Source organism: Ranitomeya variabilis, chromosome 1 (assembly GCF_051348905.1).
Source record: "Ranitomeya variabilis isolate aRanVar5 chromosome 1, aRanVar5.hap1, whole genome shotgun sequence".
Lineage (NCBI taxonomy): Eukaryota > Metazoa > Chordata > Amphibia > Anura > Dendrobatidae > Ranitomeya > Ranitomeya variabilis.
In genome coordinates this window covers 1,146,501,658-1,146,514,731 of record NC_135232.1, presented here as the reverse complement: position 1 = coordinate 1,146,514,731, position 13,074 = coordinate 1,146,501,658, and the positions used below count along the sequence as shown (strand labels likewise).

The window sequence follows — 13,074 nt, the reverse complement described above, 5'->3', positions numbered from 1 at the left end:
GCCACGGGGAGGCTGTGTGGGCCTCAGACGCTGGCCATGGGGAGGCTGTGTGGGCCTCAGACGCCGGCCACGGGGAGGCTGTGTGGGCCTCAGACGCTGGCCATGGGGAGACTGTTTGGGCCTCAGACGCCAGCCACGGGGAGGCTGTTTGGGCCTCAGACGCCAGCCACGGGGAGGCTGTTTGGGCCTCAGACGCCAGCCACGGGGAGGCTGTGTGGGCCTCAGACGCTGGCCATGGGGAGGCTGTTTGGGCCTCAGACGCAAGCCACGGGGAGGCTGTGTGGGCCTCAGACGCCAGCCACGGGGAGGCTGTGTGGGCCTCAGATGCCCGCCACGGGGAGGCTGTGTGGGCCTAAGATGATATATTAAAAGGGCTGTATTCGGGTTCAAACGGCATATAGGGGATGTCAGCATAATGGTCTACATGGCGATTTACACTGGTGAATAATGGTCTATAGGACGCTCTACACTGGTGTATACTGGTCTATAGGAAGGCACTATACTGGTGTATACTGGTCTATAGGACGCTCTATACTGTGGAAGATGGCCGCCGGACGAGTCCTTGAGGGGAGATGTGTCATCGCGGCTGTTGGCTGCGGTGATGTGAGCTTTGAAGCACGCTCCAGTACATATAGTGCTGAGAGAGTTATTTGGGCAATTCCAGGGCCGGGTTTTACAAGCAGTCATAGGAGATGGGTGGGAAAGGCTCTGTTTTGTTTTTCTACTCGGAGCGGTCTATGAAGGTAAATAAACCAGCCTGGACATTGCATGAATACCGCCTCCTGTGCCGACCTCAACCGCAGCTGAGTGACTGCAAACCTCTACAGTTGGGGCCCGAATCCCGAGGGGCAGTGTGACTGCCGCACAGATATCACATGTCCTGGGTGAAAGCGGCTGCCGGAACGAAATCTGACAACATGGAGCAATTGATAGAGCAACTGGCGCAGGCTAATCTCCGGCAGCAGCAGATATGGCAGCAGCAGATGGAAGTCCTAGCCGAGGCGATCCGTGGCAGGGCAACTGCACCCCAACCCCAAATCCTGGTGATGACTCTCACGTGAGGAAGACGGTAAGAAGAGCATTGCAAAAGATGACCATGGATGATGATGTTGAGGCGTTCCTGACGGTGTTTGAAAGAGTGGCGGAGCAGGAGAAATTGCCTGCGGAGCAGTGGGTGGAGGCTCTGGCGCCTTATTTGACAGGTGAACCGCAGAAGGCGTAGTATGACTTGGCGTTGCAGGATGGAAAAGAGTAGGCCAAAGGCCGAGATCTTGGCACGCTTAGGAGTGACTGACTGTCGGGACGCAATGGGTGCATGAGTGGGCGTACCGCAGTGACAAACCTGCCCGGCCCCAAATGTTTGATCTCCTACACCTGGTCCAAAAATGGTTGCAACCTGAATGCTCCTCCCCAGCACAGATGGTGGAGAAGGTTGTCATGGACAGGTTAATACAGTCCTTACCATGGCGGTATAATCCTGGGTTGCCCAGGGAGATCCGCGTAATGCTGATGACCAAGTGAGCCTGGTGGAGAGATACCAGGCGGTGGAGAGATACCAGGCGGTCAATTGGTCCTCGAGGAAGCAAGGGGGCGGAGCCTCTCCATACTTTGGGTACCAAAGGGGGTCGGACGTCCACAAACCCAGGAGGCATCCAAGTCAAAGGCCCCATCCATTAGTAGAATTTGTTGGAGGTGTCATACTCCGGATCACGTTGCCCCATGACCACCGAGACAATGGACTGCAGCCTAGGACGGCGCTGCTCATATTTTACATATCCAGCCTGCAGTGCTGCCCCTCAACAGGTGAGGGGCCGAAGGTCATGCCCCGTGACAGTAAAAGGGGCACAAATGACAGGCCATGTGGCAGGGTCCCTATGAAGTAGTGCAGAAAGTTGGGGATGTCAACTACAAAATCCACCAACCGGGGAAGTGGAAGCCCAACCACGTGAACCTGAGTAAACCATGGCAGGGAAGAGAAGTCGGGGAAGGAGGCGGACACCTTGTCCCGCTCGTAGAAGCAGCCGTGCCAAGTGTTGCTGCAGCGTAAAAAAGATCTGTTCTCGGAACTTCTAGGTTGTACGAAGGTCGTAGAGCAGGAGGTCCTGACGGAGACTCATGTCTGGGTCAACTGGAAGAAGAATTCAGCCAGGGGATGTAAAGTAGAGTACAACTGTATACTGGTCTATAGGACGCTCTATAATGGTGTCTACTGGTCTACAGGACACTCTATAATGGTGTCTACTGGTCTACAAGACGCTCTATAATGGTGTCTACAGGATGCTCTATATGCTGGTCTATACTGGTGGACAGCGCGCACATACTGGTCTATACTGGAGGACAGTACGCACATACTGGTCCATACTGGAGGACAGTACGCACATACTGGTCCATACTGGAGGACAGTACGCACATACTGGTCCATACTGGAGGACAGAGCACATACTGGTCTATACTGGAGGACAGTACGCACATACTGGTCTATACTGGTGGACAGAGCACATACTGGTCTATACTGGAGGACAGTGCGCACATACTGGTCCATACTGGAGGACAGTACGCACATACTGGTCCATACTGGAGGACAGTACGCACATACTGGTCCATACTGGAGGACAGTACGCACATACTGGTCCATACTGGAGGACAGTACGCACATACTGGTCTATACTGGAGGACAGTACGCACATACTGGTCTATACTGGAGGACAGTGCGCACATACTGGTCTATACTGGAGGACAGTGCGCACATACTGGTCTATACTGGAGGACAGTGCGCACATACTGGTCTATACTGGAGGACAGTGCGCACATACTGGTCTATACTGGAGGACAGTACGCACATACTGGTCTATACTGGAGGACAGTACGCACATACTGGTCCATACTGGAGGACAGTACGCACATATTGGTCCATACTGGAGGACAGTACGCACATATTGGTCTATACTGGAGGACAGTACGCACATACTGGTCTATACTGGAGGACAGTACGCACATACTGGTCCATACTGGAGGACAGTACGCACATACTGGAGGACAGTACGCACATACTGGTCTATACTGGAGGACAGTGCGCACATACTGGTCTATACTGGAGGACAGTACGCACATACTGGTCTATACTGGAGGACAGTACGCACATACTGGTCTATACTGGAGGACAGTACGCACATACTGGTCTATACTGGAGGACAGTACGCACATACTGGTCTATACTGGAGGACAGTACGCACATACTGGTCCATACTGGTGGACATTGATCCGCACATACTGGTCCATACTGGAGGACAGTACGCACATACTGGTCTATACTGGAGGACAGTACGCACATACTGGTCCATACTGGAGGACAGTACGCACATACTGGTCTATACTGGGGGACAGCGCGCACATACTGGTCTATACTGGAGGACAGTACGCACATACTGGTCTATACTGGAGGACAGTGCGCACATACTGGTCTATACTGGTGGACAGAGCGCACATACTGGTCTATACTGGTGGACAGAGCACATACTGGTCCATACTGGTGGACAGAGCACATACTGGTCTATACTGGAGGACAGTACGCACATACTGGTCTATACTGGGGGACAGTGCGCACATACTGGTCTATACTGGGGGACAGTGCACATACTGGTCTATACTGGTGGACAGTGCGCACATACTGGTCTATACTGGGGGACAGTGCGCACATACTGGTCTATACTGGGGGACAGTGCACATACTGGTCTATACTGGTGGACAGAGCACATACTGGTCTATACTGGGGGACAGTGCGCACATACTGGTCTATACTGGGGGACAGTGCACATACTGGTCTATACTGGTGGACAGCGCGCACATACTGGTCTATACTGGAGGACAGTACGCACATACTGGTCTATACTGGGGGACAGTGCGCACATACTGGTCTATACTGGGGGACAGTGCGCACATACTGGTCTATACTGGGGGACAGTGCACATACTGGTCTATACTGGTGGACAGCGCGCACATACTGGTCTATACTGGGGGACAGTGCGCACATACTGGTCTATACTGGGGGACAGAGCACATACTGGTCTATACTGGAGGACAGTACGCACATACTGGTCTATACTGGAGGACAGTACGCACATACTGGTCTATACTGGAGGACAGTGCGCACATACTGGTCTATACTGGAGGACAGTGCACATACTGGTCTATACTGGTGGACAGAGCACATACTGGTCTATACTGGGGGACAGTGCGCACATACTGGTCTATACTGGGGGACAGTGCACATACTGGTCTATACTGGTGGACAGCGCGCACATACTGGTCTATACTGGGGGACAGTGCGCACATACTGGTCTATACTGGGGGACAGAGCACATACTGGTCTATACTGGAGGACAGTACGCACATACTGGTCTATACTGGAGGACAGTACGCACATACTGGTCTATACTGGAGGACAGTGCGCACATACTGGTCTATACTGGAGGACAGTACGCACATACTGGTCTATACTGGAGGACAGTGCGCACATACTGGTCTATACTGGAGGACAGAGCACATACTGGTCTATACTGGGGGACAGTGCGCACATACTGGTCTATACTGGGGGACAGTACGCACATACTGGTCTATACTGGAGGACAGTGCGCACATACTGGTCTACACTGGTGGACAGAGCGCACATACTGGTCTATACTGGGGGACAGAGCGCACATACTGGTCTATACTGGTGGACAGTGCGCACATACTGGTCTATACTGGAGGACAGAGCACATACTGGTCTATACTGGAGGACAGTGCGCACATACTGGTCTATACTGGTGGACAGTGCGCACATACTGGTCTATACTGGGGGACAGAGCGCACATACTGGTCTATACTGGTGGACAGTGCGCACATACTGGTCTATACTGGAGGACAGAGCACATACTGGTCTATACTGGAGGACAGTGCGCACATACTGGTCTATACTGGTGGACAGAGCACATACTGGTCTATACTGGTGGACAGTGCGCACATACTGGTCTATACTGGAGGACAGAGCACATACTGGTCTATACTGGGGGACAGTGCGCACATACTGGTCTATACTGGGGGACAGAGCACATACTGGTCTATACTGGAGGACAGTACGCACATACTGGTCTATACTGGAGGACAGTACGCACATACTGGTCTATACTGGAGGACAGTGCGCACATACTGGTCTATACTGGAGGACAGTACGCACATACTGGTCTATACTGGAGGACAGTGCGCACATACTGGTCTATACTGGAGGACAGAGCACATACTGGTCTATACTGGGGGACAGTGCGCACATACTGGTCTATACTGGGGGACAGTACGCACATACTGGTCTATACTGGAGGACAGTGCGCACATACTGGTCTACACTGGTGGACAGAGCGCACATACTGGTCTATACTGGGGGACAGAGCGCACATACTGGTCTATACTGGTGGACAGTGCGCACATACTGGTCTATACTGGAGGACAGAGCACATACTGGTCTATACTGGAGGACAGTGCGCACATACTGGTCTATACTGGTGGACAGTGCGCACATACTGGTCTATACTGGGGGACAGAGCGCACATACTGGTCTATACTGGTGGACAGTGCGCACATACTGGTCTATACTGGAGGACAGAGCACATACTGGTCTATACTGGAGGACAGTGCGCACATACTGGTCTATACTGGTGGACAGAGCACATACTGGTCTATACTGGTGGACAGTGCGCACATACTGGTCTATACTGGAGGACAGAGCACATACTGGTCTATACTGGTGGACAGAGCGCACATACTGGTCTATACTGGAGGACAGTGCGCACATACTGGTCTATACTGGAGGACAGTGCGCACATACTGGTCTATACTGGAGGACAGTGCGCACATACTGGTCTATACTGGAGGACAGTGCGCACATACTGGTCTATACTGGAGGACAGTGCACATACTGGTCTATACTGGTGGACAGTGTGCACATACTGGTCTATACTGGAGGACAGAGCACATACTGGTCTATACTGGAGGACAGAGCACATACTGGTCTATACTGGAGGACAGTGCGCACATACTGGTCTATACTGGAGGACAGTGCGCACATACTGGTCTATACTGGTGGACAGAGCACATACTGGTCTATACTGGGGGACAGAGCGCACATACTGGTCTATACTGGAGGACAGTGCGCACATACTGGTCTATACTGGTGGACAGAGCACATACTGGTCTATACTGGTGGACAGTGTGCACATACTGGTCTATACTGGAGGACAGAGCACATACTGGTCTATACTGGTGGACAGAGCGCACATACTGGTCTATACTGGAGGACAGTGCGCACATACTGGTCTATACTGGAGGACAGTGCGCACATACTGGTCTATACTGGAGGACAGTGCGCACATACTGGTCTATACTGGTGGACAGTGTGCACATACTGGTCTATACTGGAGGACAGAGCACATACTGGTCTATACTGGAGGACAGAGCACATACTGGTCTATACTGGAGGACAGTGCGCACATACTGGTCTATACTGGAGGACAGTGCGCACATACTGGTCTATACTGGTGGACAGAGCACATACTGGTCTATACTGGGGGACAGAGCGCACATACTGGTCTATACTGGTGGACAGTGTGCACATACTGGTCTATACTGGAGGACAGTGCGCACATACTGGTCTATACTGGAGGACAGAGCGCACATACTGGTCTATACTGGAGGACAGAGCGCACATACTGGTCTATACTGGTGGACAGAGCGCACATACTGGTCTATACTGGTGGACAGCGCGCACATACTGGTCTATACTGGAGGACAGAGCACATACTGGTCTATACTGGAGGACAGAGCACATACTGGTCTATACTGGAGGACAGTACGCACATACTGGTCTATACTGGTGGACAGAGCGCACATACTGGTCTATACTGGAGGACAGTGCGCACATACTGGTCTATACTGGTGGACAGAGCACATACTGGTCTATACTGGGGGACAGAGCGCACATACTGGTCTATACTGGAGGACAGTGCGCACATACTGGTCTATACTGGTGGACAGAGCACATACTGGTCTATACTGGTGGACAGTGTGCACATACTGGTCTATACTGGAGGACAGTACGCACATACTGGTCTATACTGGAGGACAGTGCGCACATACTGGTCTATACTGGTGGACAGAGCACATACTGGTCTATACTGGTGGACAGTACGCACATACTGGTCTATACTGGAGGACAGAGCACATACTGGTCTATACTGGTGGACAGAGCGCACATACTGGTCTATACTGGAGGACAGTACGCACATACTGGTCCATACTGGTGGACAGAGCGCACATACTGGTCTATACTGGTGGACAGTGCGCACATACTGGTCTATACTGGAGGACAGTACGCACATACTGGTCTATACTGGTGGACAGAGCGCACATACTGGTCTATACTGGTGGACAGTGCGCACATACTGGTCTATACTGGAGGACAGTGCGCACATACTGGTCTATACTGGAGGACAGTACGCACATACTGGTCTATACTGGAGGACAGTACGCACATACTGGTCCATACTGGTGGACAGAGCGCACATACTGGTCTATACTGGGGGACAGTGCGCACATACTGGTCTATACTGGGGGACAGCACGCACATACTGGTCTATACTGGGGGACAGAGCACATACTGGTCTATACTGGAGGACAGAGCGCACATACTGGTCTATACTGGTGGACAGAGCGCACATACTGGTCTATACTGGTGGACAGTGCGCACATACTGGTCTATACTGGAGGACAGTGCGCACATACTGGTCTATACTGGAGGACAGTGCGCACATACTGGTCTATACTGGAGGACAGTGCGCACATACTGGTCTATACTGGAGGACAGTACGCACATACTGGTCTATACTGGAGGACAGTACGCACATACTGGTCCATACTGGTGGACAGAGCGCACATACTGGTCTATACTGGGGGACAGTGCGCACATACTGGTCTATACTGGGGGACAGCACGCACATACTGGTCTATACTGGGGGACATTGATCCGCACATATAACCCGGATACCTCCACATACTATGTCAGTCACGCCTCTTTCCCCGCCTCTTACCTGATAACCACGCCCACACATAGTAAAAAGAACCAATCTTGGACGCGATCGGCTCCCGTACAGCCCATCCTTTCTCAGACTGACATTGAGGACAACCAATCAAACTCGTCACAGCAAGACGCGGGGGTGGAGCCAACTGTCAAAACACAGCGCCCCCCAGTAAGGGGATGTGTCATCTGCAGGTGCCGGCACAGGAGAGCGGTGTGCGGTCACCTTACCTGCTGGAACCGCGGTCTCCCCAGGACGAACGGAGGATCGTCCGCCGCCATATCCACTCTCCGAGATGTGCTGCTCTCCCCCGCCGCGGGAGGTGCCGGGAGTTGTAGTCCTGGCGGGGAGTCCCCGGCTCCTCCTGCCCTCATCTCTCGGATGCTGCCGCTTCTCTGGAACGAAACCGGAGTGCTCGGCTCCTCCCCTCGGCGTGTGACGTCAGACGCGGGCGCACTCTAGGAATTATGGGATCTGTAGTGCTAGTGTCCGTGTGTGATACTGCAAGAAGTCACTGTGAATATATAGTAACCCTCTGCTATACCCGGAGCTGCGCTCACTATTCTGCTGGTGCAGTCACTGTGTGCATACAGTACATTACTGATCCTGAGTTACCTCCTGTATTATACTCCAGAGCTGCACTCACTATTCTGCTGGTGCAGTCACTGTGTACATACATTACATTACTGATCCTGAGTTACATCCTGTATTATACTCCAGAGCTGCACTCACTATTCTGCTGGTGCAGTCACTGTGTACATACATTACAGTACTGATCCTGAGTTACATCCTGTATTATACCCCAGAGCTGCACTCACTATTCTGCTGGTGCAGTCACTGTGTACATACATTACATTACTGATCCTGAGTTACATTCTGTATTATACTCCAGAGCTGCACTCACTATTCTGCTGGTGCAGTCACTGTGTACATACATTACATTACTGATCCTGAGTTACATCCTGTATTATACTCCAGAGCTGCACTCACTATTCTGCTGGTGCAGTCACTGTGTACATACATTACAGTACTGATCCTGAGTTACATCCTGTATTATACCCCAGAGCTGCACTCACTATTCTGCTGGTGCAGTCACTGTGTACATACATTACATTACTGATCCTGAGTTACATCCTGTATTATACCCCGGAGCTGCACTCACTATTCTGCTGGTGCAATCACTGTGTACATACATTACATTACTGATCCTGAGTTACATCCTGTATTATACTCCAGAGCTGCACTCACTATTCTGCTGGTGCAGTCACTGTGTATATACATTACTGATCCTGAGTTACCTCCTGTATTATAGTCCAGAGCTGCACTCACTATTCTGCTGGTGCAGTCACAGTGTACATACATTACATTACTGATCCTGAGTTACATCCTGTATTATACCCCAGAGCTGCACTCACTATTCTGCTGGTGCAGTCACTGTGTACATACATTACTGATCCTGAGTTACCTCCTGTATTATAGTCCAGAGCTGCACTCGTTATTCTGCTGGTGCAGTCACTGTGTACATACATTACTGATCCTGAGTTACCTCCTGTATTATACCCCAGAGCTGCGCTCACTATTCTGCTGGTGCAGTCACTGTGTACATACAGTACATTACTGATCCTGAGTTACCTCCTGTATTATACTCCAGAGCTGCACTCACTATTCTGCTGGTGCAGTCACTGTGTACATACATTACATTACTGATCCTGAGTGACATCCTGTATTATACTCCAGAGCTGCACTCACTATTCTGCTGGTGCAGTCACTGTGTACATACATTACTGATCCTGAGTTACATCCTGTATTATACTGCAGAGCTGCACTCACTATTCTGCTGGTGCAGTCACTGTGTACATACATTACATTACTGATCCTGAGTTACCTCCTGTATTATACCCCAGAGCTGCACTCACTATTCTGCTGGTGCAGTCACTGTGTATATACATTACTGATCCTGAGTTACCTCCTGTATTATAGTCCAGAGCTGCACTCACTATTCTGCTGGTGCAGTCACTGTGTATATACATTACTGATCCTGAGTTACCTCCTGTATTATAGTCCAGAGCTGCACTCGTTATTCTGCTGGTGCAGTCACTGTGTACATACATTACTGATCCTGAGTTACCTCCTGTATTATACCCCAGAGCTGCGCTCACTATTCTGCTGGTGCAGTCACTGTGTACATACAGTACATTACTGATCCTGAGTTACCTCCTGTATTATACTCCAGAGCTGCACTCACTATTCTGCTGGTGCAGTCACTGTGTATATACATTACTGATCCTGAGTTACCTCCTGTATTATAGTCCAGAGCTGCACTCGTTATTCTGCTGGTGCAGTCACTGTGTACATACATTACATTACTGATCCTGAGTTACATCCTGTATTATACTCCAGAGCTGCACTCACTATTCTGCTGGTGCAGTCACTGTGTACATACATTACATTACTGATCCTGAGTTACATCCTGTATTATACCCCGGAGCTGCACTCACTATTCTGCTGGTGCAGTCACTGTGTACATACATTACATTATTGATCCTGAGTTACATCCTGTATTATACCCCGGAGCTGCACTCACTATTCTGCTGGTACAGTCACGGTGTACATACATTACATTACTGATCCTGAGTTACCTCCTGTATTATAGTCCAGAGCTGCACTCGTTATTCTGCTGGTGCAGTCACTGTGTACATACATTACATTACTGATCCTGAGTTACATCCTGTATTATACTCCAGAGCTGCACTCACTATTCTGCTGGTGCAGTCACTGTGTACATACATTACATTACTGATCCTGAGTTACATCCTGTATTATACCCCGGAGCTGCACTCACTATTCTGCTGGTGCAGTCACTGTGTACATACATTACATTATTGATCCTGAGTTACATCCTGTATTATACCCCGGAGCTGCACTCACTATTCTGCTGGTACAGTCACGGTGTACATACATTACATTACTGATCCTGAGTTACCTCCTGTATTATACTCCAGAGCTGCACTCACTATTCTGCTGGTGCAGTCACTGTGTACATACATTACATTACTGATCCTTAGTTACATCCTGTATTATACCCCAGAGCTGCACTCACTATTCTGCTGGTGCAGTCACTGTGTACATACATTACATTACTGATCCTGAGTTACATCCTGTATTATACTCCAGAGCTGCACTCACTATTCTGCTGGTGCAGTCACTGTGTACATACATTACATTACTGATCCTGAGTTACCTCCTGTATTATACCCCAGAGCTGCACTCACTATTCTGCTGGTGCAGTCACTGTGTACATACATTACATTACTGATCCTGAGTGACATCCTGTATTATACTCCAGAGCTGCACTCACTATTCTGCTGGTGCAGTCACTGTGTACATACATTACTGATCCTGAGTTACATCCTGTATTATACTGCAGAGCTGCACTCACTATTCTGCTGGTGCAGTCAATGTGTACATACATTACTGATCCTGAGTTACCTCCTGTATTATACCCCAGAGCTGCACTCACTATTCTGCTGGTGCAGTCACTGTGTACATACATTACATTACTGATCCTGAGTTACATCCTGTATTATACTCCAGAGCTGCACTCACTAGTCTGCTGGTGCAGTCACTGTGTACATACATTACATTACTGATCCTGAATTACATCCTGTATTATACTCCAGAGCTGCACTCACTATTCTGCAGGTGCAGTCACTGTGTACATACATTACATTACTGATCCTGAGTTACATCCTGTATTATACCCCAGAGCTGCACTCACTATTCTGCTGGTGCAGTCACTGTGTACATACATTACATTACTGATCCTGAGTTACCTCCTGTATTATACTCCAGAGCTGCACTCACTATTCTGCTGGTGCAGTCACTGTGTACATACATTACATTACTGATCCTTAGTTACATCCTGTATTATACCCCAGAGCTGCACTCACTAATCTGCTGGTGCAGTCACTGTGTACATACATTACATTACTGATCCTGAGTTACATCCTGTATTATACTCCAGAGCTGCACTCACTATTCTGCTGGTGCAGTCACTGTGTACATACATTACATTACTGATCCTGAGTTACCTCCTGTATTATACCCCAGAGCTGCACTCACTATTCTGCTGGTGCAGTCACTGTGTACATACATTACATTACTGATCCTGAGTGACATCCTGTATTATACTCCAGAGCTGCACTCACTATTCTGCTGGTGCAGTCACTGTGTACATACATTACTGATCCTGAGTTACATCCTGTATTATACTGCAGAGCTGCACTCACTATTCTGCTGGTGCAGTCACTGTGTACATACATTACATTACTGATCCTGAGTTACCTCCTGTATTATACCCCAGAGCTGCACTCACTATTCTGCTGGTGCAGTCACTGTGTACATACATTACATTACTGATCCTGAGTTACATCCTGTATTATACTCCAGAGCTGCACTCACTAGTCTGCTGGTGCAGTCACTGTGTACATACATTACATTACTGATCATGAATTACATCCTGTATTATACTCCAGAGCTGCACTCACTATTCTGCAGGTGCAGTCACTGTGTACATACATTACATTACTGATCCTGAGTTACATCCTGTATTATACCCCAGAGCTGCACTCACTATTCTGCTGGTGCAGTCACTGTGTACATACATTACATTGTTGATCCTGAGTTACATCCTGTATTATACTCCAGAGCTGCACTCACTATTCTGCTGGTGCAGTCACTGTGTACATACATTACATTACTGATCCTGAGTTACATCCTGTATTATACCCCAGAGCTGCACTCACTATTCTGCAGGTGCAGTCACTGTGTACATACATTACATTACTGATCCTGAGTTACCTCCTGTATTATACCCCGGAGCTGCACTCACTATTCTGCTGGTGCAGTCACTGTGTACATACATTACATTACTGATCCTGAGTTACCTCCTGTATTATACCCCAGAGCT

The 13,074-nt window shown here is 49.4% G+C and overlaps 1 protein-coding gene across 2 annotated transcripts in view; it reads right to left on the bottom strand.

Moving 5' to 3' along the window:
• SFXN5 (sideroflexin 5) overlaps nucleotides 1–8,539 on the bottom strand; it is a 317,212-nt gene extending 308,673 nt beyond the window's left edge. For both annotated transcript variants that reach the window (XM_077280329.1, XM_077280330.1), the window contains exon 1: nucleotides 8,336–8,539. In XM_077280329.1, the coding sequence (XP_077136444.1) occupies nucleotides 8,336–8,479 (144 nt within the window). In that variant the 5' untranslated portion in view covers nucleotides 8,480–8,539. The remainder of the gene's footprint in view (nucleotides 1–8,335) is intronic.
• Nucleotides 8,540–13,074: the final 4,535 nt, after the last annotated feature.